The 25,306-nt window shown below is 41.0% G+C and overlaps 1 protein-coding gene across 3 annotated transcripts; it reads right to left on the bottom strand.

Moving 5' to 3' along the window:
* Window positions 1-5: 5 nt before the first annotated feature.
* On the bottom strand, window positions 6-22,554 carry map7b (microtubule-associated protein 7b). 3 transcript variants are annotated; one of them, XM_079642422.1, is made up of 19 exons: window positions 21,849-22,554; window positions 13,761-13,940; window positions 13,606-13,683; window positions 12,857-13,020; window positions 11,527-11,644; window positions 10,524-10,634; window positions 9,619-9,714; window positions 8,295-8,453; window positions 6,656-6,804; window positions 5,134-5,273; window positions 4,515-4,735; window positions 4,271-4,421; window positions 3,569-3,740; window positions 3,378-3,482; window positions 3,241-3,291; window positions 3,053-3,086; window positions 2,299-2,407; window positions 1,648-1,820; window positions 6-1,549 (listed from the first exon to the last, which is right to left on the bottom strand). In XM_079642422.1, exons 1-19 carry the CDS (start codon window positions 21,994-21,996, stop codon window positions 1,539-1,541), a joined length of 2,370 nt encoding a protein of 789 aa, XP_079498548.1. In that variant the 5' UTR covers window positions 21,997-22,554; the 3' UTR covers window positions 6-1,538. The 3 variants fall into 3 exon arrangements, with proteins under 3 accessions (XP_079498548.1, XP_079498549.1, XP_079498550.1); XM_079642423.1 differs by having other exon boundaries at window positions 6,656-6,828; window positions 8,334-8,453; window positions 21,849-22,551; XM_079642424.1 differs by lacking the exon at window positions 21,849-22,554 and adding an exon at window positions 19,052-19,417.
* Between the last annotated feature and the right edge of the window lie 2,752 nt (window positions 22,555-25,306).

Raw genomic sequence — 25,306 nt, 5'->3', positions numbered from 1 at the left:
AATCGTCAATTCAAAACGTTTTATTTACTTGCCAGCAGTTGTACAGTGGTTCACAGATCTCCCACAGCCCCCTCTTCGTAGTAAAAGCTTTCCAGTTTTCAAAGCCTTGTGTTCTTAGTCAGTCTTAGTAAAATATATCAGCTTTTAAACATAATTTATAGGATATGTATAACATCATTTACAAGCAGTTTATTTTCAAGCTTTGACCACATTGAACAGCATGCTATGTACCACTGGCAGAAACCAGCACTACATAAACAAGACATGAGGAATCTTTCTGGAGTATCCTTCCATTTTTGGTGGTACTGCAATATTATAACTAAGAGGAAAGTGCAGAGGTTCGAGAACCAAATGCTAAGAGAGTAGAAAGGACAGATAGCTTTGACATTCGTTAACATAAATCAAGCAGAAGTCACTGGAGAGTTATGGCATGTGTCCAAAGTGTCAAAGCTCACGCTGGGAATGCATATCTTGAGTGAGAGAGACAAGTGACATCATACTTGCCACGATGCGGTAAGGCAAAGGAACACAATTGGCAGCATTTCTTCTTATAATTCCTCAATCAACAAAACATTATTTTAACATTACCACCATATTAGTTTAATTCATTTTGTATTTTTCTTGGCCAAAACAAAAGTCAGCGATGGGATAAATGTAAATGGTAAACGAAGGAAAGGGGTTTAACGACAAAGCAGATTTGTTCTGCTCCATTTAAAGAGTATGGAGGACAAAACAAAGAATCACATTTCATCTGTACAGCAATTAAATAAAACTAAACAAATCATTATTTTACGAACAGTATTTTCTTTTCTTTTCGTCATTTAACTTCATGATCCTCCCACGCCCACATTAATAACTTCCTAGTCTTAAACACTGTAGACACAGCAAAAATATATTACATGAGACTTTCCTGTAGTCATAATACAACTTCATGCACCGACTTCCTTCCTATATCTCTTCAGTAACATTTCAATAGAAACGTTGAATCATGAGGTTTCGGGTCAAAGAGACGCGTTAATGAAACCATGTCATTCGGAGCCTGTTGTGCGAGTTCCAGTTATAACGCCACATTATGTCCGATTACAGTGTTCTACAGTAGCAACAACAAAACATCTCTTCAAGTATCAGGGCTGAAGACTTTACAGCTGATCTCAGTTTACATTATTATTAATCTCATTCACACACATTTAGAGAGTCACAAGGGGGCATTCAATGCCCCTGTGATTTCAGATTCACTTCAGAATCGGGGGGGGGGGTTTGGGGCTGTACACAGAACGTAATGACAGAGTGATGGGAGACAGAGAAGAGCGTCTGTTCCTCAGAGAGTTTGTTCGGGGGGGAAAGTAACTTCTTTCTGGGGAGGCAGATCTTTGGAGACTCCATCTTTGGGAAGTGGCCGCGTTTCTCTTCTGTCGCGGGAGGGAGAGAAAGTAGTCCTCTGGAAGGGTCTCGCTTTGATAACAGCCCTATGTTACCGCTCTGTGGCCGTCTCACTTCCTGTCTCTCTGGGTGTGGAATCACGTCGGCCTAACAGGGCATCAGGCAACGTCTAAAACCCAAGAGCAACAGAATGAAAACAGGGAATGGTACATTGTTTCAGTGCAGAACAATAGACTAACATATTTCATGAAGAGGACGGCTACTGACCCGGTCCCTGCTGGGCTGATATGTCCTCTGCTCCGCTCAGAGGCTTTAGGAGGCCGTTCTCCCTGAAGGCTATGACAGGAACTCTGCCCTCCTCTTCCTCCTCCTCTCCCTCAGGAGGAGACAGCCTGGAATGTGAAGGCAGTACGATCACCTCCTCAAACTCCCCGTTCTCCCTGGATGAACAGAGGACAGAGAGGAACAGTTATTGATGTGACGGACAACAGGTGAGACTCAGAAAAGTTTTTCTCAGTTACTCAGAAACCATGGCCTATACCAAACACATGTTTATATCCTCAACTTACATTCGCCTTACCATTTATATATGATTACATTTGAGATATTGCTCACAAAATGTATTCAAAGTCAGATTTCGCAACTGAAAGCTGGCAGAGTTGCAACAAATGTAAAATACATACCATTTATTATTTATTTTTGTATTACTTTTTTATCTCAATAACCATAGTATTCTTAAAAGATGTATTGTTTACATGAACATTACAGTTTTATTCATCTATACAATATTATTATAGTATTATTTTTCTTGTACAAAACAGATTGTTGTCACACTCCAGTAAATATGAACTGCGACCTGGGGTTTCCTGAAACATTTGCAGACATACCAATTCAAATGTTTTCAATTCATAACTCTACCTCTGGTCAGTATGGCTCAGTGCTGAGGTTTCAGGGTCTGGTTGACCACCGTTGCTATTGAGTGACGGTGAGGGGGTTACTGCAGATGGACTGGGAGTGGCAGGGGTCTCTGATGATAAGAGGAAACACACACAGAAGTCAGAAACAGCTACATGGGGGACAGCTTCCCCTCTGCTACCGGCCTCATCAACAAGGCCCGGGACCCACGCTGACTTTTTATCCACCCAAAAACATCATGCATTACATTAATCATGTGAACAATATGTTGTGTTTTCTGTCTTTTTTTAATTCTGTGAGCCAATTTCATGCTCAACCTCCGACTGCTTTTTTATACAGTACATCCTCCACTTTAAAATATAACACACTGTAGTTTGCCATATATACTCATTGTCCTAAGTGTTTTTGTTTTTTTAGCTTTTAAGGTTATTTGTATAGTTACATTTACATTTGGTGTAAATACTTGTCTTTTACTTATTTTTTGTATCCTAATATATTTCTTTTTTTCTTACCTTCTTTGCAACTTATTTATTTAGATTGTTTATGTTAGCACCACCAGATACCAAAGCAAAATCCTTCCCTGTTGTACCAAATGGTGACGCAGGGAAGTCATATTCCTGCATAATTCAATATTTATTTTTATAAATTGTAAAATAATGTATGTAAATGGCCAGGGTATTATTATTGTTCGGCTACAACGGCTCTATGTTCTATAACCTTGCCATATGTTTGATTGTATGAAGACACATTTGGTTACCTGCATTTTCTCCATTTCTGTTGGGAACAACTTTCTAAAGAAGGGAAACAATACAGAGAAAGAATGAACCTCAGAAACAACATAGAATCTTCAGATTATATATCTATATATATATATAGATATAGATATATATCTATAGATATATCTATATATCTATATCTATATCTATATCTCTCTTTCAGGTTTACCTTGTCTGATGGGTCTGAACGTCTTGTTCTCTTCATGATCTCATCCAGACGCTGGTGAAAACAAAAGAAGAGTTTTAACAAGCCCTCCAGATGAGGAATAACATTCTTAAATGTGTATATGTGTGAAAGTGCATCACCTTTTTCCTTTCTAAGCGTTCAGCCTCTTCTTTCTGGAAGTGTTTCTCTCTCTCCTTCCTCAGCCGCTCTGCCTCCTCCCTCTGTCGCGACTCTTCCTCCTCTTTCTAACACGCAGGTACACACATCAAGCGTTTACTCTTCCTGTGAGAGGGCAAGTTAAGTTGCGCCTCTAGTGAACACTCCCTCTCACCTGTTTCTGGAGTTTCTCCGCCTCCTCTTTCTCTTTCTGAAGTCTCTCTTCCTCGCCCTTTCTCTCCTCCTCCTCCTTTTGTTTCCTCGTCTCCTCTCCCTGACGCTGAGCCTCCTCCTCTCTCTTCACTCGCTCCTCTGCCTTACGGCGAGCCATCTCTTCCTGCGCTATCCTGTACAAAAAAGGGAAATGAATCAGTGGAGGACGCAGAGGCACAGACTTCTATCGTCAACCAGGGTATAAAAGACTACAATTCCCACGGAGCCTCCTCTAAGGGGACAGAGATGGGCCACCTGTTAGAAAGACGCCGTCGAGGAACAGTTTTGAACCGTTCAATTACCCTTTAAGTTATCAAGTTATACAAGCCTTAACAAAGAAAGAAAGAAAGAAAGAAAGAAAGAAAGAAAGAAAGAAAGAATACCTAAGTTGTTTGTTATTTGATTTGAGTTTTGCCTGTTCGTTTTGACTGTTGTAAAGGCCTCTTTTCTTTGTTGCATGTGTAAAAGTTTGTTATTTTATTTGGAGCAAACCCATTGCTTAATATCATCCAAACCATCGGAGGCCAAGCAACTCATCAACTGCAAGTAACACAAATATAAAGGAAAGACAAACGAGTCAGAAAGGTCAGTTTAAGGCGTCTAGTGGCTTGATAGAAAAGGAAGGAAGGAAGCCACAACACCACTCTTGATCACAACAGTTTACCTCCGCTGCTCCTCCTGCTGCTTGCGCTCCTCCTCCTCTCTCTCCCTCTGCTCTCGGGCCAGTCTGCGATTCTCAGCCAGGATACGACTCGCCTCCTCTGGATCTGTCGTGCCTGCTGAGGTCTTGTGGGCTGGAGGGCTGCTTGCACTCTCTAAAAAAAAGGCATCATAACTCAGATTTTGCCCATTGTATCTTATAAAACTCACTAATGAAAAGACACTCCATGACACTGTGTGTAACTGACCTGGTGTCTGCTCGCTGCCGCTCCTGTTCTGACCCAGCGGCTGAGGGCGAGGCTGAGGAGGACTGAGGACCTGCTCTTCCTCCTCCTCCTCTCCTGGGACTCTGGTGGGTTGGGGACTCGTGTGTGGGACCCTGGAAGGACGAAGATTTCCAGGGTCTTCTGCCCCCGGAGACTTAAGCTGCTTTGGGGTGGGTGGGCGACCTGGGAACTTTTGTGGAGGCCTGTGTGCAGGAAGCAGCAGTTGACAAAAAGTACTGACTAACACTACATACTGATATACATCTGAACATCAGCAGGAGAGGACTCTTTAAAGTAGAGACACTACATTACTGATATACACCTGAACATCAGCAGGAGAGGACTCTTTAAAGTAGAGACACTACATACTGATATACATCTGAACATCAGCAGGAGAGGACTCTCTAAAGTAGAGAACACATGTATTTCTACTAGTAATGAGTCACACAATTTTAACCTTTAAGCTAGACTTTTGCGCACAACTTTCAAAGTTGTTACACCATCCCTAGCCCACCCAAATCCCAATAATCCATTACTCACATTCCTCACAAATCTGCTTATGTGGCTCTATTGATCAGGGATCATGGGTGAGTTCTCCTACCTGCCAGGAGGGGGCGCTGTCACTTTTCTGTTCCTTTTGCCTGGAGAAGAGGAGCGCTTTTTGGGGGGCAAAGTCAGAATGGGAGCCAATGGGAGAGACAGGTTGCTCCATGACTTCCTGACATTGTCCCGGTCCTTACACTATTGGTGCAGGAGATATAGGGAAATAATTATATGAACAAATATTATTACTTTTCAAAATGGGAGGGATTTCTTTTTCAAGTGAGAAGCATGGCACAGAAAATAGTTCTTAAGAAAAATGTCCTTAGAAACAGAAAGTAATATGGTGATGTCTTACTGACAGCAGCAACAGATGATCAGTAATAGGATTAGACTCAAACAGCCTTCCACTGGCCATGTGTAACCTCTGGCATCAAGCCATGACACCAATGATTAAAACAATTTAACTATTGACACAACTAAAAATCACCTTCTCTCAATAAGCAGATAATATGCCCTGTGAGTTGAAACGTTTGAAGAGGAGGCACAACAAAAGACGAACAATAACAATGACTTACAGTTTATCGTGTCTAGACATTGTGTCCCAAACACAAAGTGACTGGTGTATCATTGTTATGCTGTATAATTAATGTGCACATGTATGGTTTATGCATGTGTCTCTGGGGCTGTGTGGCATATAAAGTACAGAGGACGTCCTCCTTCTAAGACCTTAATGGTATAAGCTGTGACACAGCAGTAGACAGATGGACGTGTGTGTGTGTGTGTGTGTGTGTGTGTGTGTGTGTGTGTGTGTGTGTGTGTGTGTGTGTGTGTGTGTGTGTGTGTGTGTGTGTGTGTGTGTGTGTGTGTGTGTGTGTGTGTGTGTGTGTGTGTGTGTGTGTGTGTAGAGTCACACAGACAGACTGTGTTCGACTGATCTGGGGCATCATAGGTATAAAAACGTATGAAAGATGTAGAGGAGCAAAATGCAGTGAATTATTTATGTGCATGAGAATAGTAAGATACCAAACCTTAACAGAACTAGAACGGCACTATGAGATCAGACCTCCGCCAAAGCAGGTGGTGCATTCGTGTGCTTGTCGAACTAACACGCTACAAAGAAGATGCTACACTCTAAAATCTGTTTATAAGTTGTTGTTCCAACTTAAGGTTGACGTTGAAGTACATTTGTCCAGTGCCACATGAATGCAGCACAAATGCACATCTGGCAATGTTAAACCTAATGTTAAATGAATTAAATTGTCATGAATAGCATATCATTTCTTGACTTATGGGCAATACTATGTATTGTAAGACCACAGTAACCTTGACCTTAAATCAAATCAGTTCCTTATTGAGTACAAGTGAATATTTTCAAGAAATACCTGTTCCAGAAAATAGGACATGAATAGACAACCTGAATACATAATCGTGGCATTGGGGATCAATGCTGCTAAAAAGAGGAAAAATTGAAGGTTTTCTTCCCATTACATAAGCATACAAGCACCAGAATTAGTCAGTTTATATACAATGTTGCAAATGTCTTGAGTCTAACACAGGTGCAGGTTGAGGACATGACCCACCTGTGTGCTGCCGGCGGTCCTCCTGCGAGCAGTGGTGGGGGCCGAGGACCCCGTCCCCCGGCTGAGGCTCCTCTCCTGGCTGCGGCAGTGAGGCAGCGGCTGGGCCTGCAGGGCTTTGAAGGACATGGAGCCCATGGGGTGGCAGGACACTGAGCGAGGACAAACAGGTATGGCTACGGTGATGCACGAGGTGGGAGTTCGGAGTGTTTAAAAGGAGGGTATGGAGCAGGGCAAGGCGGGGGGTCGGGGAGCGAGAGTTTGATTAACAGGAGCAAGGAGCGAGAGATTGGGGAGGAGAGGAAGGAATGAGAAGGATGTACGAGGATTATGAAGGAAAAGCAGTGAGGTTGGGGAAGAAGAGGATTGAGAGAAATATAAGCATGGAGAAAAAAGAGAAGAGAAAGAAGCCATTAGCTACTGACTGGAAGCAAAACTACTAATGTAATGCAACCATCACTTGGGAACTGAATCTCAAATAATTTAATATTATAATGTAATGAGCGATTAAGTCGGCCCGATTGGATAGAAAAGCGATTTTATTCAAACCACAATTTCACATTCACTTTGTGCTATTTTAAATGATTAAAATGAGTGGTTTGTCAAACCAATCGGAAAATATAAATAGTCCCAGTGTTGGAAGCATTTTCACTTGGAAAGCCATTCAGTCATAATGAACTATTTATTATTGATACATTAGACCCCACACAGAGGAAGGGAGCATGCAGAATAATACACACATCACAAGAGGTGCACCTCCACTAACTGTAGACAATGTTGAATGGTGTAAAAGTGTGCAGATTAGAGAAAGCTATTAAAGGAGTATGTAAGCGTTCAAAGAGTGATTTTTTTTAAAACACACACAAGGAAAAACAGCAATGCACAACGATACAACAAACGTCCGAAGAAGAAAAAACAATCATTCATGGCAATTTAAAAAAGGTAACTTAGAGAACCCCCCCCCCCCCCCCCCCAATGAAGGATAATTGTGCGTCATTTTGCGTGACCGTTCCTTCTTATGTCATAATTCCTTTTCATCAGGTGTTATTTTACCATAATAGCGAGCTAGACTGCGTTTCCAGTCGCTCATGAGGATATTCACAACAGTCACTATATTTAGAATATGCCACTATCAACACATTGTGTTCTTTCATCACAATCCGCGATAAAATAAAATATCTTTCCATCCCCGATCAAAACATATATTTAAGTGCATAGGCATATTATAGCACATGGCTTTACAAAAAGAAGTATTGCAAACACACACACTGTCCAAAGCAATCTGTGTGTGTGTGTGTGTGTGTGTGTGTGTGTGTGTGTGTGTGTGTGTGTGTGTGTGTGTGTGTGTGTGTGTGTGTGTGTGTGTGTGTGTGTGTGTGTGTGTGTGTGTGTGTGTGTGTGTGTGTGTGTGTGTGTGTGTGTGTGTGTGTGTGTGTGTGTGTGTGTGTGTGTGTGTGTGTGTGTTGAGCTTTGAGTGCCTGATACAGCCTGGTGAGGGAGGTTTCAGACAGTGTAATTCTTTGAGTCTGGCCAAATCTGATTAACATCCCTAACTGTTCTGGTCAAGAGGGCAAAACATCAACAGCCTTAATACGTTGTGCATCGTGAGCAGTGATCCCCTGTTTTTGAAGGGTTCACTGACTACTGCCTGTAAGAGCCGGGTAGGGGAGGGGGGGTTTACCCGTTTGATCTCCAGACAGACTCATGGCACTGCGGCTCCGAGCCAGGTAGGAGTGTGTGGGCTGCTGCAGGCGGTTGACCACGTTGCTCTCCCATGGCGTCAGGGGAAGATGGCGCATTCCTGAGTGTACACACACACACACTTATAACATTGAACGTTTTCCAACAACTCAAACTATTTACCGCCCACTGATTAGCCGGAGCAGTCAGTCAAAGCAAATTATAAATAATGCGTTATTACTGTATTTGCTACTCATTCCTTCCCTCGCGCCACACTGCAGTGTAGGCGAGAGCTTAAGAGAAGTCTTAACAACGCACAGGCTGTTACACCTACACGCGCCACTTTGTTAATGTGAAGGGAAGCAAACAACATGTGGAGCGCAAACACAGGGAGGAGAGCATTCAGGTAAACAGTGCAGATCAGGAAATATAGCATCTGCGTTTTTAGGAAAATCTCACTTAAGCACAAAGAAATCCATAATTCATTTAGCAAATAGTTAAAGAAGTGCCAAAAGCTTTAATGCAAGTATATTTAAATATTTAGCCATGCAGTCTTTAGTGCCAGACCATAATTTGTAGCTTATAGCACAATGTCCTGATTTGCTACTTAAAAAAGACAAAAGGACAGATTATCAGGCAAAACATGCAGCACTGCTCGCTCTGATAGTGGATAAGGTTGCAGGTGAGGGTCAAAGATACAACCGGGCTGGAAACTGTGCAAAGGTACCAGAGTCTCTAATCGAAACCACTTTGTATTTAAACAGTGGTTTCATAGTCGGTTTACACTCAGTTAAAAAAACGTGTGCAGTTAGTTTTGGTACGTGATTACATTATATGTATATAATTATGTGCACGTCTGATTGTTGAAATGTGGGTGTAGATTTTTCCGCTGGGATCAAATCTGTGTACATGTACAGTGTTCCCACAAAAACAAAAAGATTATCCGACAGAGGATTAGAGAAAGGGGTCACGCCAGAGGGGGAGAAAAAAAATGTTGATCCTTCTGATGAAACAGTGGAAGCACATGCACATAGGGTATATAGTAAATGCGTTTTGATCCTCATATTTCCTATATTACAGTAGTGTAGGACTTCCAAAAGCTTCAATGATGCAATTTAAAGAAAAAAAAGCAATATTTTCAATGTTTTCTTTGAGAGTAAGCAAACAACAACAGCAACAACTTTCTGTTTGTTCCTCAGCAGTTTCCAGCCCATAATCTTTTTGGTTACACCAGTGTTAAACTTATAATATAGGGGACCAAGCTGTTAAAAGTTCCCAAAAGACACCTGTGTTTTTGTGCTGAGTGGTCGTTCCCTGGTGAAGGCGGGATTTGGACTGAGCTTTGCTAATGACAGGAGACGAAGCTGTCCTCATCTGTAAGCCTGTCAGCAAACATATCAACATCAAAGATCAAACATCAAAGAATACATGATGTAATGGTTACACAAGAACTTAACAGTTTATGTATATATATATATATATACACTCAAAGAGCTGTTGACATTCTGAGAACTTTCTGTCTGACAGTTAGATGAGGAGATACCTCTCCTATAGCTGCCCTTTAAATATAAGGATACAGCTACTGTAGCAGCCTGTTAGCTTAGCATAAAGACTATAAAAGAGAGGTATATTTACAAAGGTATATAATAAGAGGTATATTATAAGCTTAACCGTCTTTGAAATGACTGATTACAACATAGTATCTTGTTTGTTTAATCCTTAAAGAAGCCCAAGTGTAAAAAAAAGCAGATCGGTTTTATGTTGTTTTTTTTGTCTGGATGCAGTGACTACCTAAAAGTCTCTGCTGCCTGGCAACCTTATGACAACAACTTTTTTGTGCAGATAAACCAACAAGATATAACGTGTTAATTAATCTTTAAAGATTGCGTTTCTTATGTTTGCACAGAGCTAACTGTCTTTAGCAGTTTCCTAATTTCCAGTCTTTATGTCTAGTCATGCTAAGCTATCTGTAGCTTCATATTTACTGTACTGATTTGTTCATCTAGTGGTGTATATCGCAAAATGCTGAACCAACTTTAATGTATTATTGTCTATATAATGTCCCCCTAATCATCATTAGGAAATAAAAGCAACACAAGTGTGCACTTAGACGTTCACAAGAGTTACATCACAGATGACACAAGACACAGCCAAAGTTAGTGAGAATGTATTGAATAATATTGAATAATACCTCGGTCTGGTGAGTGTAGGAGTGTGGCAGAGGAGTAGGAGAGGCGCTTGGTTATAACAGGGTCTGTGTGTTTGGATAAATTCATTGTGGACACTGACCGCCTGTCAGCATCTAGAAGAGGAAACATGATAAAAAGAAAATTACTGATGACTGAAGAGATGGTCTTGAAGAAAGAGAGCGGGGGAAGAGAGCAGGAGCTGGAGCCAGCAATCCCACTTTGTCTCTACTCTAGTCTATTCTGGTTGAATAACGTTACGTTTGAAAAGACTACCAAAGTGTTCTAAATAGGAGAAAATGAATTAATGCTAAATGGATCTAATGTCATCTAAAAATGGAGCTAAAATGGTTTGAATGAATGATCCCGTGTCTTGGGACTAAGTTCAAGTGACAAACTGGATTGCTACATGCAAATAAAAACAAACACTAATCATGCCGTTCACATTGGCCTACATTGACACTAATGCCAGTGCTATAACGTCGCTGTACGGTTACAGTGCTAGAGCCAGAGGTCTATCACTGACACAGTGTTTTAATATTCACATTGAGAGGTCACTCCGTATCTGCGGTAGAGACTGAAAGCACTCTGCATGTGCTCCAGTCCGGCAAGGTCGAGTGGATAGAGGAAAGTCGACTCGACAAAACCTGGACCAGGAGGGGAAGGGACAATGGCGGAGAGACAAAGAGCGGAGAGAAGAGATGGAGGGAGGTACGAGAGAGAAAGTGAGCCAGAGAGGTTGAGTTAGAGATTAAGGGGGAGAAAGAGAGGAAGAGAGAGAGAGAGGGAGGGGCAGAGCATGGTGTGAGTCAGCAGTAACAACAGAGGGCAGGGGATCTGCAAAGTTCAAACATAAAAATGGCAGAACAATACTGACACGCAGAGGCAGGCAGACATATTTATACAAGAGACACTGGCGGACATCGGGGAGATGAGATTTAAAAAAAAGCACATTCATGCCGTGATTTCTGCAGGAAGTGTGTGTAGGTGAGTGATGTTTTCAAGTACCGGTTGGCGTGGTGGGATTGTTTGTGTGCATCGGCCCTCCCCAAGACCACCGGTTGGGCTTCTGTCTGGCTCTCTGGCTCCTCTCCAACGTCCGAAGCATCACCGCCTCGTGACGAGTCTGCAGCCACGGCAACAATAATACATTATCAGTATGTTTAAGAAAGGTTAATGCCTTGACATACACATACTGCTGCAAGATGAGATAAATAAATGATTTGCTCTGATTGGACACATGCGTTGTGTTATGGTTTGTCGAAGAATCTGAAATGTTTGTGTGCACACCAGTTGTACAAGTACTTAGATAGAATATAAACTGGTTCTGCTTTCATGTTTAGCCTGTTGCATAATTACAGTCTTAAACTGGTTCTGAGACTTTGTGCTACTCAGGAAGTGACCACATTTTATAGGCAGTTTACCTTCCTAAAGCATTCCCAGAATTAATGGTTAAACTTAAAAAACAAAACAAATGCAAAGGTATATATCAAAACTAAATTTCCCTATGTAGAAATACTTAAATGTCTTGAATATTGTCCAAAAAAATGTTTTAAAAGTCCATTATGTCGATTTCTTGACTTCATTTAATAGCAGACAGTAGAGAGAGGTAGACATTGTGATAACACGGTGCAGTGCTAAGCCACAGGGACTTAACCTCAGCACCAGCAGTGCTGCGTCAGAATAGTTGTCCCACTGTTCATTAAATCAATAAAGTAATTAGAGCCTGAACTCAATGTCAAGGGACTCACTAACCATCAAACAAAAGAACAGTAACTCTTTTAATAAGACGTTTTACGTGAGATATTGATTGCAATATTAAAACCTTTGACTTAGCACAACTTTCTAAAAAAAAATTGAAATTTTAAATTGAAATGTAAAATATCATTAGACTACAGTTTCAAGATAATAACTTTCTTCTTAAACTTTGGCGCCATATTTTGAGGGTATGTTTTGACATAAAAAAATGCAGCAGTGAGACAGGTTTGTATGGCGAGGGCCTGAGCTTATCAACTTTAGCCATGCAGTTTGCACATGCTCTTCTTGCTTTACCTACAGCCACACATTTTGTTTATATTATATAGACAAAACTTCCTGTCAGCAATCTATGGGTGGCATTGCAACAAACTACACCCACGTTTCCCTAAAGTTTATAAAAGATATGGTGAGTAGTAATAAATCAACATGAATTAGGGAAAATTAGGGTGAGTTTGCAGTTCAAACTCCAACTCACTAAAAAGGGAAGGGGCATAGAGTGTGTATATGGTTCACAAAAAACTGATATGTGTTAGCCTGTGGAGGATGGCGTTGAGTGTCGTGATCCACTTGTGTGTCGGACCTTGTCTTCCTCCAGTTTCTGCCGCCGTTTCTCCTCCACGGCAGCCCGTCTCTTGTCCTCCTTCAACCTCTGCTCCTCCAGCCTCCTCTTCCTCTCCTCCAGCTGCTTCTCATAGTGCTGCCGGGCTCGCTCCTCACGCGCCTGCCACTGGGTCTCCTTGATGGCTGAGGCATAGTGCACACACACATACACACAGTTCATCTACTATGGTTTGCACGCTACATAAAACAAACTAAATGAAACATGTGTACTAACACACACGATGCATGCACACGCAGGCTTATAGCAGCAGTGAGATGGGTCAGCTGTGGATCATGTGACTAGGCTTTAGCTTTAAACACAAAGCAAATCCCTCTGCCCCTGACCGCTGTACAACAATACAAACACACTGAGTAAGAAATAAAAAAATACATACACAAGCACTGACTTCCCAAAACTAAACATCTGTTGTGGTATGCTGCTCACACACTCGTACAAACACCTTCTTTCTTTTTTTAACACAGGCCTCTCTAAACCCTGTCCCATGGCCTGACCCATTATGTAACATTGGTGCCATGGCAACGGGGGGTGCCTGGCTTCAGCCTGGACTTTATGTAACGGCCAGAGTAACAGGCAATTCACCACAGCTACCAGACGAGTTCAGTAGAGATATGTTGCAGGAAAAACAAAAAAGAAAGAGGGAGATGTATTTACAGCCTCATGCACACTAATGCAGTCCACACACACACACACAGTTATGGAATACACACCGTTCTGTTTCTCACACTCGTCCCGGCGCTCACGGGCTAACCTCTGTCTTTCGTCGATCTTGTTGAAGAGCAACGAGTCTGCAACAAAAACATTACATTTACTGTACTAGCGACATCATTCGTGTAATACGTCTCATTCTGCCACTGTTATTTACCTGGTCTGTGGGCAGCATTGTTACTGGGGCTGTTGCTGGTGGTGGTGTGAGTCTGTGTAGGGGTGGTGTTGGGGGTGGGGGTCAGGGTCGGACTGTAGGTGTGCCCCGAGCCCGAGGAGCTGGGGCGGGTGGCGGACGTAGACGTTCTGCCATCCTCCGATATATACTGGGAGTCAGACGCTGGAGAGAAAGATAAAAGTGTCAAAATGTGGAGAGAAGACTAAGAGGAGAAACAATAGACAGATAGAACAAAGAAAACTGGAGATGTGTGTAACTTTAGATTTTTTTTTTACAATTGAGCATCTATTCAGCAGGAGCTCCATAGTATCCAACCTTGCTCAGTAAAATAAAGAATAGGTAGAGTGTGTGCAAAAACCAAGAGTCTTGAACGCATCATAAATCCACTTCCATTAGAAACCCTGAGGGGCTACAGTTTCCCCACTCGGTTACTATACACCCACTAAAGTGTAGCCAGCCTCTGTACACAGTGCCACGTAAGGCAATACAACACAACCACACCATCAAAGTCAATACTGTTCTCCAGTCAAGTATTTAACAACATGATAGGAATACCAAAACACACCTAATAGTTTATATGAATATGGTATTTATTTAATACTATTCACCTCTGAAAACTCATGTCTTCGTTTTTGCTTGCCACTGAATTTTATAAATATGGTTATATTTGGTTATTACAGTAAGAGCAGATTTGTTTGATAAAAGCCGGCCTTGTTGCCACAATGACGCCAAAAGGATACTTACACTGAAGAATACAGAGTTTGATCATTTATGTTATCAACTTTACAAATAACATGCAATATGACATTAAGATACCAGAATCAGAATACCTTTATTAGTCCCACAGAGGGGACATTTGCATCGTTACAGCAGGAAAGAGCCACAGACAGCTTAATGTTACATATGTTAAAAAAAGTACTAAGTTATGATATAATAAAAAATATAATACAAAAATAAAAGTAAAAAAAAATACTTTTCAAAATACAAATCCTGTAACAGTTCTTAGGATGTAGCAGCCAGGTATATATTACACAGTTATTAATGGCATATGTATATAATAATGTATATATTGCACATAGTTTGGTGGTATTTAACAGCAGCAAGTTACACAATTTACAACATTTTAACATTTACATAGACATTTAACATTTTAAAAAGGTTGTCATATGTTATGTCATAAGAGGTTACGATACAGGTTTGTGTGAATTACACCGGTGAGGTTCCATTAGTAACGCCTTCTAAAGGGTCATTGATCATGTACATAGTGGTGTAAGGTCTGAACTTAGGATAGCTATGTGAAAACAAGCGACAAGGAGAAAAACAGTAGAGCTCTAGTTTTGTATATATTTACAGTTTCTGCAGTATAGCCTGACAGGAAACTAATTGAGTTAAAACAACGTATACTGCGCTCTCCGTGTTCTCAAACGTCCCCTGTGTGTTGCAGTGTTTCCTCTCAGCTCCGAGCTGGGCCATTGATTCATGGTACCATCAGGCTCGGGGTGACTCAGCACTTTCAGGTCAGCCTCCTGAACACAGACACCGAGCCTAACATCAGGGCCTCGGGCACAAACCGATGAGCCTGTCCCAAATGTTCCCGAACGACACACGCACACCACTTTGTGATAACAACGTTGGCTTAATTAGTCAAGGGTCAAGAGGCAAACAGTATTACGGTGGCAACTGATTAACTGGAATAATTATGCACTGTGTATGCATAGGTACTGACTGAGGCAGAGCAAAAATAACTGTTCAAACACCTCCTTTGTGTTCAAGCGTGGGGAAGAGATTCTCCACAGAGGCTAATCTGTCCCAGAAAGTTTGAAAAGCAAGTTAAATCAGGATCCAGACTAAAACAAGCTCCTACTCACAGACCCTACCTAAGACTACACACACTATCTGACATTTCCCTCTCCCGCTCGTCTCCTCATGGTTTCTTTATCACCTCACTTCAGTGACGTGTTATCTCAGTGGGGTAATGCCGGTGGTGAAAAGGAACAAAGTACAAGTTACATAGTCGCTGCTACGCCAAGATGAACAAGTGCACTTCAACTGCTTACCTCTTTTGCTTTGCCTTATTCAGTACCCTTGATGTAGGATCAGAAAAGTCCATGTAGTATGTTTGCTACAAAGAGTTGCAACTAGGATGCTAAAGGGCAGAAAGGCAAACCGGACTGAGAAACACATCCCTGAGCCACTGGTGTTATAAGTTATACTATCTTTTACAATGCCAAAAAACTCTTTTTTTTTCTTTAGCAATAGATGACAGCTTTGGATACACCATACATTTGTATTATTCTTCAGAGAAAAATCTAACAGATACACTTACTAAAACAACCAAAGGCACAATCATTTAACTTATTTCTTCCTGTTATGGTTTGTAATGTAGCGGATTATGTTATAAATCTAGTGTGCAAACGCCGTCTCCACCCTAACTCATTGAGACATTTTGTGGTACTTCACAATAGACATGCAGGACAAAAGGCGTGAGGTCATAGGTATTGTATTTCGCAGGCTATGGGACATCAACAGAGGTGTGTACACAAGTATCAGCAGGTGTACCCTGCCTCTGGTAACCCTGCAGTGGATCTGGCTTTATACAAGCTTTTGTTGTGACAGGAAGGGCTGGGCCAGGTTACAATAATGTCTGCTCAATGTCTTCCTTCCCATAAGGTTATTTTCCTCCAGCTAAAGTTATAAACTCATCCAGAGGTGAGAATAATGTGGTCAGACAAGTACAACACTGGGAATTTGTGAATGGCTTTTAGGCAAATAGGTCATGTGACTATACAATTGCATCACATGGACCCATTCTGGTATACTGGAAGGAGCTGTATTTCATTGTTGGAAGTTAACTTCTAGTGGCTGATGGAGTGGACCTTCTGACAAGCTGAGTGGGGAACTTCACAATAAGCCGGTGGTGACAGGCTAAGAGCAGAACCACTTTCCTATGTGACGGACTGAACTGGAGCTCTTCACTGAAAAGAGCTGGGAACACTCTGAAGCACGCAAACAGGAAACAATAACCTTCTGACAGGAAGAAAGAAGCAAACAAGAGAGGCTGACATAATGGAAGATAATTAACAGTTAATAACACGTCAAACTATTATTGGAATAGTAACATGAATCTTGTTTTGCCATGATTCATGATTGGTCAATATAATCTTATTACTATAGAAAAAAGGATGTATAATATATATTTGTGGATTCTCAACAGCAGGAAGGAGTTACATGATACATATAAAATATACAAATGACTGACAAAAAGGATTAACAATGAAAACAGATGGCCATTACCGTCTCGCAATCATCTTTAAATCTACCTCTGTTAGTATTTTTTGTTTTATTATTGTTATTTATTTGAACCTATGATTATTATTTATATGAATCTTTAAACTTATTAGTATAATTTTTATTGTGTGTTTATATACCTACAGCCAGTCCATGTTTCCTTGACTGTACCGAGTAAGACAGTATAAACTAGAAAGCAACTTAACTAGTTTCATCCTGCATATCAAGAGGTTGCAGACGAGGCCGTGTGCACATCAGGGCAGCGTAAGGTTTGAGTTTTGGTATAATTTGACCCTAAGGAGTCCGTGTTATGAATACAAAAAAGATGCTTAAAGCAAGAGAGCGAAAAGAACAGCTTGACATTATTTGTACAGGCAAAATGGTATATTTATGACCACTTGACTGCTGCCGTGCAAAGTGGGTCACACTGGACTTATTCAAAACGTTTAGTTCATTCTTTTCTAATACACCATCACATGCAATGGTTTAACTGTATACTGCGGTGGACTTGTATCTAGTGCAGGGCTGTTTGCTCTCACTGCATCACATCCATCTGTCAACACACCAAAGACCAACTTTATATGTAGAATCGTGCTAGCTCCAAGTACATCTACCAAAACCCCACCCACCTTTGGCTTGTTCCAAATGTTATCGAAACACTAAGTGTGAAAAGAATGGAGGTGGGTCATTCTACAGAAAAGGTGGAAGTACTGTCACTTACTTTTGCAGACACCAAAATACATGACGTTGACCTAATACTCACATTCATTATATATGTTGAATAAATAGAGATTGTCTTTGCAATGGTACTAAATAAAAAATAAATAAAAAATTGGTTTTATACGTAAATTGCAATTTATTTAAAATGCCAAGTTCAAGGAACTGCCTTGTCACTTTGATCATACATGGAAGTGGAGCCTATAGTTTTAATTTAAAAGATTTTTTTTCAATAAATAAATAAATTTATATTTACATAACATTACATACATTAAATATATAATATAAAAAAAACGCAAATTATTATTAATAATATCAAATAAATGTCAGTCACCCAAAATTACGTCATTGGTGTTACTGCTACACAAAACGCTTTTATTTTTGAAATAATGTACTGTCTCTGAAGTGCCTCCTGTAACAAGAGATCATTTGAGGCAGTGGACAAAGACATAAGGAAAGTCAGATACTTCTTACTTTGTTTGTTGAAGGTGTCATTTTATCTTCAAAGTTTACGTGCGTCTTTTAAGTCTGTCATTAGTGTTACTCATTGCATAGCCCTAGGGGTGAACATTTGAATGGGAAAATGTATTGTATTGAAGAGTTAAACGATTTTGATATGGACTGAAGCCATATTTGGACACATTGCAGCCATTTTGTTAAAATGGTAGTGTTTTCTCCAAATTGTCACCGGTGTTACCGTCACTGGTGTTACTCTTCTTCCTGGTAACGCGTAACACCAGTGACATTCCTATAAAAATAAGCTTTGTATAATGTATAAAAATAATAAAAAATACTTTAGGCTCTACTTGTTGTGGATTCATCAAGTTAAGAGTTAGTTATTGCTATTTAACAGGTTTTAGATGTGTTTAGAAGGAATATATTTCAGCAGATTTGTATCACCCAGATTCCACCTTTTCTGTAGAATGACTCGGGTACTGCACGTTGTTCTAATGCCATAAGGAGAGTTTGGAGTGTAGTCATGTCCTTTGTAATATTTTGGGATTTGTTTTAACACAATAGATTTCAAAAGAGCCAAGTAATTTCAAAACCACTTCAGGCCCTTGAAGACTGTTCATCTCACTTGAAGTGGATGTAGAAATTCAACTCAAATCAGTTTTTCAACCTCAACGAAATGTGATTTTTTTTTTAAATCCAATGTGCTGCAGTGCAGAGGCAAAATGAAACTAACCTGTTACCAACAGCTTCTTTCCCTACCCTAGACCTTGTTGAACCGGTGCCAATTTATCAGTGAAATCTCAAGTCTTTACCTGGAGTCTGGAGCATGATTCCAGGGGTGTCACTGCCAGGACGGGACCTGTTGAACCCCTGACTAGCGTCCCACTCCGACTAGTCAGACTGGAGGGCCAGAATCAACATTTCTACTTCCTGCTAACATCTTACACGGAGGCAGAAAAGCTAAGATCCAAAGTCCATGTCGTAGGAGGGAGACGAAGGAAAAAGCAAAAAATGAAGAAGTTCTGAAAAACCGCACCCCTTACTTCAGAGTAAAGGGGAAAGCAGGACAGGAAAGAGAGAGAGGGGTCAGCTTCGGTCTGTTTCAATGTTTTTGAGAGCTGACCGACTATGGGACAGTTTGTGGTGACTGTCCAACCCCCATCCTTTTATCCATGTGTGTGTGTTTATGTGTGTGTGTAAAAGAGAGTGAGACATAGGGAGAGTGTGACTGATCTGCCCCTCCCTCCCTTATTGCTGGAGCGTGTTCCCCACCCCCAACCTATCCTCAGTCAGATTAAATGGTCAGAGTTAACGATTAATGCTGTGCCGTCCGGGCCAGTGGGTAGCAGGCGAGCATGCTGTGTGGCTCCTGCAGCCTGAGAGGATTAGCCCACTGCTAATGCTAAGCTAAACAGTAAGCTCCAGTCAACAGAGAGGCAAAGGGGGCAGGGGGCGGGAGTCCTCCTCTCTAGCCCCAGGACAGGCAGTCAGGCCGGGATAACAGCTGCCCTCAGAGGAGGGTACTGCTGCATTCGGGAGGTTTCAGCTCAGGTAATGTATGTCTGTCGTCAACATATAACTCTTTAACGTTTTTGACAAAAGTATAAGGGCAATAAATAATCAAAACAGCTGTTGTCTATTTTTGAAATGTTGCCATCTCTATCACAAATGCTCTTAAACTACCAATCATATAAACTTTGTTTAGCAATGTGTCATCGATATATGTATAGAAATTACATGCAAATTGATATTAGAAGACACCCAAAATAAAGATTGCTAAAGAAAAGCTTTCCTTAACCAATGTCAAAAACAGCATCTCATCTCGGTCACAGTTGATTCAAACAACCACTTACATAATGTATCTACCCTTAAGAGCAAGACATGTTTTTAAACTTCCAAGCACATAAACATCTATAAACTTTTTAAAGTGGAGATGGGTAATTAATACAGTCTACATTTAAATGTATCCTGATTCTGAATAGTGCTAAGCGATTGCATATGTATTTTCTGCCGAAACACTGATTTTGTTTTCACCTTGTGGTCTGTGTGTGTGTGTGTGTGTGTGTGTGTGTGTGTGTGTGTGTGTGTGTGTGTGTGTGTGTGTGTGTGTGTGTGTGTGTGTGTGTGTGTGTGTGTGTGTGTGTGTGTGTGTGTGTGTGTGTGTGTGTGTGTGTGTGTACAGACTTTTGGGACCCTGGCAGCGTTCCAACCATGCAAGAGAAAGTCACAAATCTTATAAGGTGTGAAGTTCAAATCAACATGAAGGTTGGGTTCTAAGGGGAGTGGGCTCACTAGTTTTAAAATAAAGGTTACTATGGAGCAAGTGAGTAGTTACATGATAGTTTGTGATCATGCTCGCTGCAAGAGCTCACAACTGTCTCTTCATCCTCTCTCTCTTGGTCTATTCCATTATGTATAGGTAAAGTGAGTCGTACATGTTCGCCCCATGAGGAAACTGCAAACCTTTAGTCTGAGAATGTCTTACACTAAAAGGAAATGCAGTTAATTAGAAAATAACTTGTTTCCTTGTTCTTTTTACATCATATAGTTGTATAAATGAAGTTAGGGGAATACAAGTGGAAATTATAAAAACTACATATTAAGTCACGTTAATATGTGATCACCCTCCTGTCTCCCTACGTCAATAAACAACCAAACCTCGCAAAAAAAATGCAATTATACAAATTCCTCTTTCACCTGTATGATTGGATATGAAATATATATAAATGGTGATGATTCAAACAGTTGCTCGTTTCCTTGCAGCTAATTCAGAAGGACCCTATAATTCTTAATTTACTATGTATCCATGTTAGTTGACCAACATTCACAAACCTGACTGAGGTTTTGTCTTTGAAAACTACAAAACCCAACAACTCTGCAGGCCTAATCCCACGTTTGACGGACACAGAACTGTCCAATGGGAATACATTGCAGCTCTTGTCAACATTACATAAAAAGGTATGCGCTAAACTAAAGAATAATTCATAATTAAAAAAAGCTAAACAAAAGCCAGTTTAACATTTGCAAATGTAAAGATGCTTTACTTTGGACACATACAGTCCTGTTGACTGATGCAACTACAGACACGTGTGAAGTGGACTGCACCTTCGCTCTCATCTGCTGCCCTTGGGTTGACCCAATCTTGCCTTGTCAGCTTGTTTCCACACACACCGCTTTCTCATCAGACTTGTCAGCCACCTGTTTCAGATGGCTGAGCTGAAGGGTTAAGAGAGAGTTACACACACACACACACACACACACACACACACACACACACACACACACACACACACACACACACACACACACACACACACACACACACACACACACACACACACACACACACACACACACACACACACACACACACACACACACACACACACACACACACACACACACACACACACACACACACAACTCCTTTGTTTAATAATGCGCACCTTCAGGGCTTTTTTAAGACCTCCCGTGACTCTCTAGAGCTTAGTCACACTTCTTTCTGCCCCGCTAGCCTCTCTGTCCCAGATTGAAGATCTAAAGTTTAAATGAAGCTCAAACTGCACGAAGTACCAGAGCATGCAATCCCGCTGTGCTCTCCCTCCATACCTCTTTTCTTCCTCTTGCGAGCATCTCTCCGTCTCAGCCCTTCCTCTTCCTCAGTGATGGTGAAGAGTGCCGGGATGGCCGAGCGGCTGCCTCCCTTCCTCAGCTTCCGCGAGCCCCCACCTCCACCTTGTCTTTTACTCTCTGGCATGGTCTGCCCTGTTGCTATCCCTCGATCCCCTGGCTAACTCGCCCAGCCCCTGCCCATCCCACCCTGCAGTGGTGGGTGGGGACGGTGGGGGGGCAGGTAAGTGGTGGACGCCAGAGGGTGGTGGGGGACGGGGTCACCCCTAAAAGCCTTCTCCTCAGCGAAGACGGCTATGAGGTAATGCTTGAAGCTAATTCCTCTCGCTGCTCTGTCTCTTAGACAGCAGGAAGAAGAGAGCAACGAGGAAGAGAAGAGAAGGAAATTAAAGTGTAGAGGAAAAAGGAGATCGTAAGAAAAGAAACAAGTACAGAGAGATGAAGTGTGAAAGAGACACACAGAGCTGCCCACTGTGCCCTGCTGACGATGGCAGTGCCAGGCGGAGCGACGGAGTGAGATATAGAGTGAGACACAGAGTGCGACAGTCTGGAGCCTGGAGGATGAGCTCTCGTAGTCTGGCTTAGAAAATAAGATTTAATCCAAAAAACTGGCCGGGGGAAGAAAGCTGGAAAGATTGCACTCCTCAAGAGATGCTGCTGTCACCACTCTTACTGCAGCCCCCCTCTCCCCTCCCTCTCGCTGGGCCTGTTCTGTAAACTTGTCAGAAGGATCACATCACACAGGCACTGGCTGTACAGTAAACTCACACACACTGCCCCACACATACACAAGTAGGGGGGCAGCAGGGCCGTTCAAATATTTAGTGAAAATCCAGCAGGGCAAGGTGAGCCGGTACCGGTAAAAGGGTTTCCCTGACAACAGCAGCAACAGGACTGACTATGAGAAGAAGCAAGAGACACAGACATACACACATACACACACACATACACACACACACACACACACACACACACACACACAAGCAGGGTAGCACGCCTGTGCACAGACCAAAGCAAATAATGCAGTGCTGGATCTGCCTGTGTGGAAGGGGTGTGTCCTAAGAGCACATGGTATATGTCCCCGCCCCGTTCTCCACTTAAAGAGGCATCAGCTCTCTGACATACCGGGGAAGTGCAGCAAATATGGAACATCTCTTTACTCATGTCCTGTGGGCTCTTTACAGGACACAGAAGTAACAGTGTTCAGATCCATAGTTATTCCTGAGTAGTATGAACAGATAATAAGATGTGCCTCACTATCATTTCATACACTGCAAACACACCGAATATGAGAAAGGGTGAGGAATAAATTAGATAAGATGTGATGAGCATTTGAAATTGTCAGAGGCTGCTCACAGTATGGCAGGTGACATGCAAAATAAAAAAGGGCAATGAAGTTATTGAAGGCTACATTTTTGGAAGTTTGTCCAATGACAGTGCAGCAGCCTGCCTGATATCACGTCGTATATACTATAGCAAATGCAGAGATAAACAACCAGCATGACAGCTTTAAATGGTTAAAAGGTGCATGCAAGTTATAAAAGTTGTAATAGCCTAATATTAGGGGTTTTGTGAAAATGTGGAAGATTCTTTGCTTCGAATCAATATTAAAAAAACATCTTCATCCCGTTTCAAGCTGGTATTTCTGCACAGTTAAAGAGACAGATTAGATTATACTATTATTATTATTATTATTAGTAATATACATTTGTAAGATTGTATTTTACTCTGCAGAGGATTGATCCTAATTTGTGTGATCAAAACTATAGAAGATGGACCGTCTAAAACGTCAATATTTATCTGAACAGGATATACAGTATGTAAGAATCCTAAAATTCAAAATGTGTTTTTCATCGAATACAAAAATCTGCTTGAATTCAAATTTGCTGGCGTTTAACCTTTCAAAAAAAACATTCCCACTCGAATTCATTTAAAAAGAGAAGTAAGTTTGAGGGAGTTTAGTGTTTTATTGGGAGATGATGTAGGGCTGCTCAATTAAATCCTATTTGAATCGCAATTACAGTTTTGGCTTGCAACGATTATGAAAACAACATAATCGAAATAAAACGATTATATATATATATTTTTTTTTTTTTAATTGGTTTTTCAGTGGAATTACACTTAAAGTTCAGGGTAATCAACTGATAAAAACATACTGTTCACATTTTCTTTTCTATAGATGGATGTTTTCAAAGTAAATGGATAATCGTTTTTAATAATCGTGATATCAATTATTGACCCAAATAATCGAGATTATGATTTTTGCCATAATCGATCAGCCCTAAAATGATGTCATAAAATATGATGACAGGCATTCGATGCTTCAAAAACTTGAATAGAAGCTTCAGATGTTAAAAGAATATGGCATACAGTACTGCTTTCCCATAGGCTATTTCAGCACAAAGCATCTAATTCACTACCACCTCAAATACCTGCAGGTAAAGGCATTCAGAACAAGGCTTGCAGCCTCTTCTCCTCAGGGAGCACATGCTGTACAAATCGTCATTCATGAAAGATCAATCTGATCCTGTCCCTGCAGGATGGAGTAATGCTGTAATCCTAACCCTCAGACTTAAACCTGAGAGGCCAGGCTACATCCTCCAACACCTTTCTGAATGCACACAGACAAGGAAATAGATGAAATATGTTTGACTGTTTACACATTTAGCATTGAAGAACACAGAATTAACTACTACCAAAGAAAAAAGTAAAAAGGGATTGTCTTTCTTGTGAATACACATTCTGTGATTTTTCTGATAAATACAGTAAGGAATACATTTGATTTAAAAAAAGAAAAAGTGATATTTCTTGTTGCTCATAACAAACCAACCTGATTTATTAGCAATGTCAGCAAACATTTGAATGGAAAACTTTTGACAATTCGGCACATTTTGAGTATCTTATCCCACACAAAGCATGTTCAATCTAAGGCTAATTCAAATTGATGTTTGCTCCCTCAGTGACATATTATGGTTTGAAAAACAACTTCATAACAAATAGAACTAATATTAATGAAGTCTTGCAACAATGGTGTTCGCAGCTACCGTCATACAATTTAGTCATGTGGTCGAAGATGACGAAACAGATGGGAAAATCCAAATGTCTCTTTGACAAACAAAGGCCATTTAATGAAACGGTGATAAGAATTGTGCTTGAATGGAAGAGTTTAGATGTAAACTGGTAACATGATGTCGGAGCTCTGAGATCTCTCACAGCAGCAACCAGTAAGACATCAATTTGTCAGCTGATATAGAAACAGATGGTTTGGCCACCAAGTTAGAAACTATACACAAATCATTTCTGTACAAGCATATTATGGGGCAACTATTCATTTCATTTAATTTCAAACCTTTATTTATCCAGGTGTATCCCTTGAGATCATTGATCTCTTTTTCAAGGGAGACCTGCTCAAGTAGATTCCACATGAAACATAAAAA

The sequence above is a fragment of the Notothenia rossii genome (genome assembly GCF_949606895.1).
Source record: "Notothenia rossii genome assembly, chromosome: 8".
Lineage (NCBI taxonomy): Eukaryota > Metazoa > Chordata > Actinopteri > Perciformes > Nototheniidae > Notothenia > Notothenia rossii.
The sequence above is the reverse complement of the archived record's forward strand: the minus strand, read 5'-3'. Positions and strand labels throughout refer to the sequence as shown.

Excerpts from the sequence above, each read along its gene's own strand:
- map7b (XM_079642422.1), bottom strand. The coding sequence starts at position 21,996 with ATGCCAGAGAGTAAAAGACAAGGTGGAGGTGGGGGCTCGCGGAAGCTG. Across the intron at positions 4,736-5,133 it reads ACAGCGCCCCCTCCTGGCAG|GCCTCCACAAAAGTTCCCAG; the intron begins GTAGGAGAACTC and ends TCCTGCACACAG. Across the intron at positions 1,821-2,298 it reads CTGAGCCATACTGACCAGAG|GGAGAACGGGGAGTTTGAGG; the intron begins GTAGAGTTATGA and ends CTGTTCATCCAG.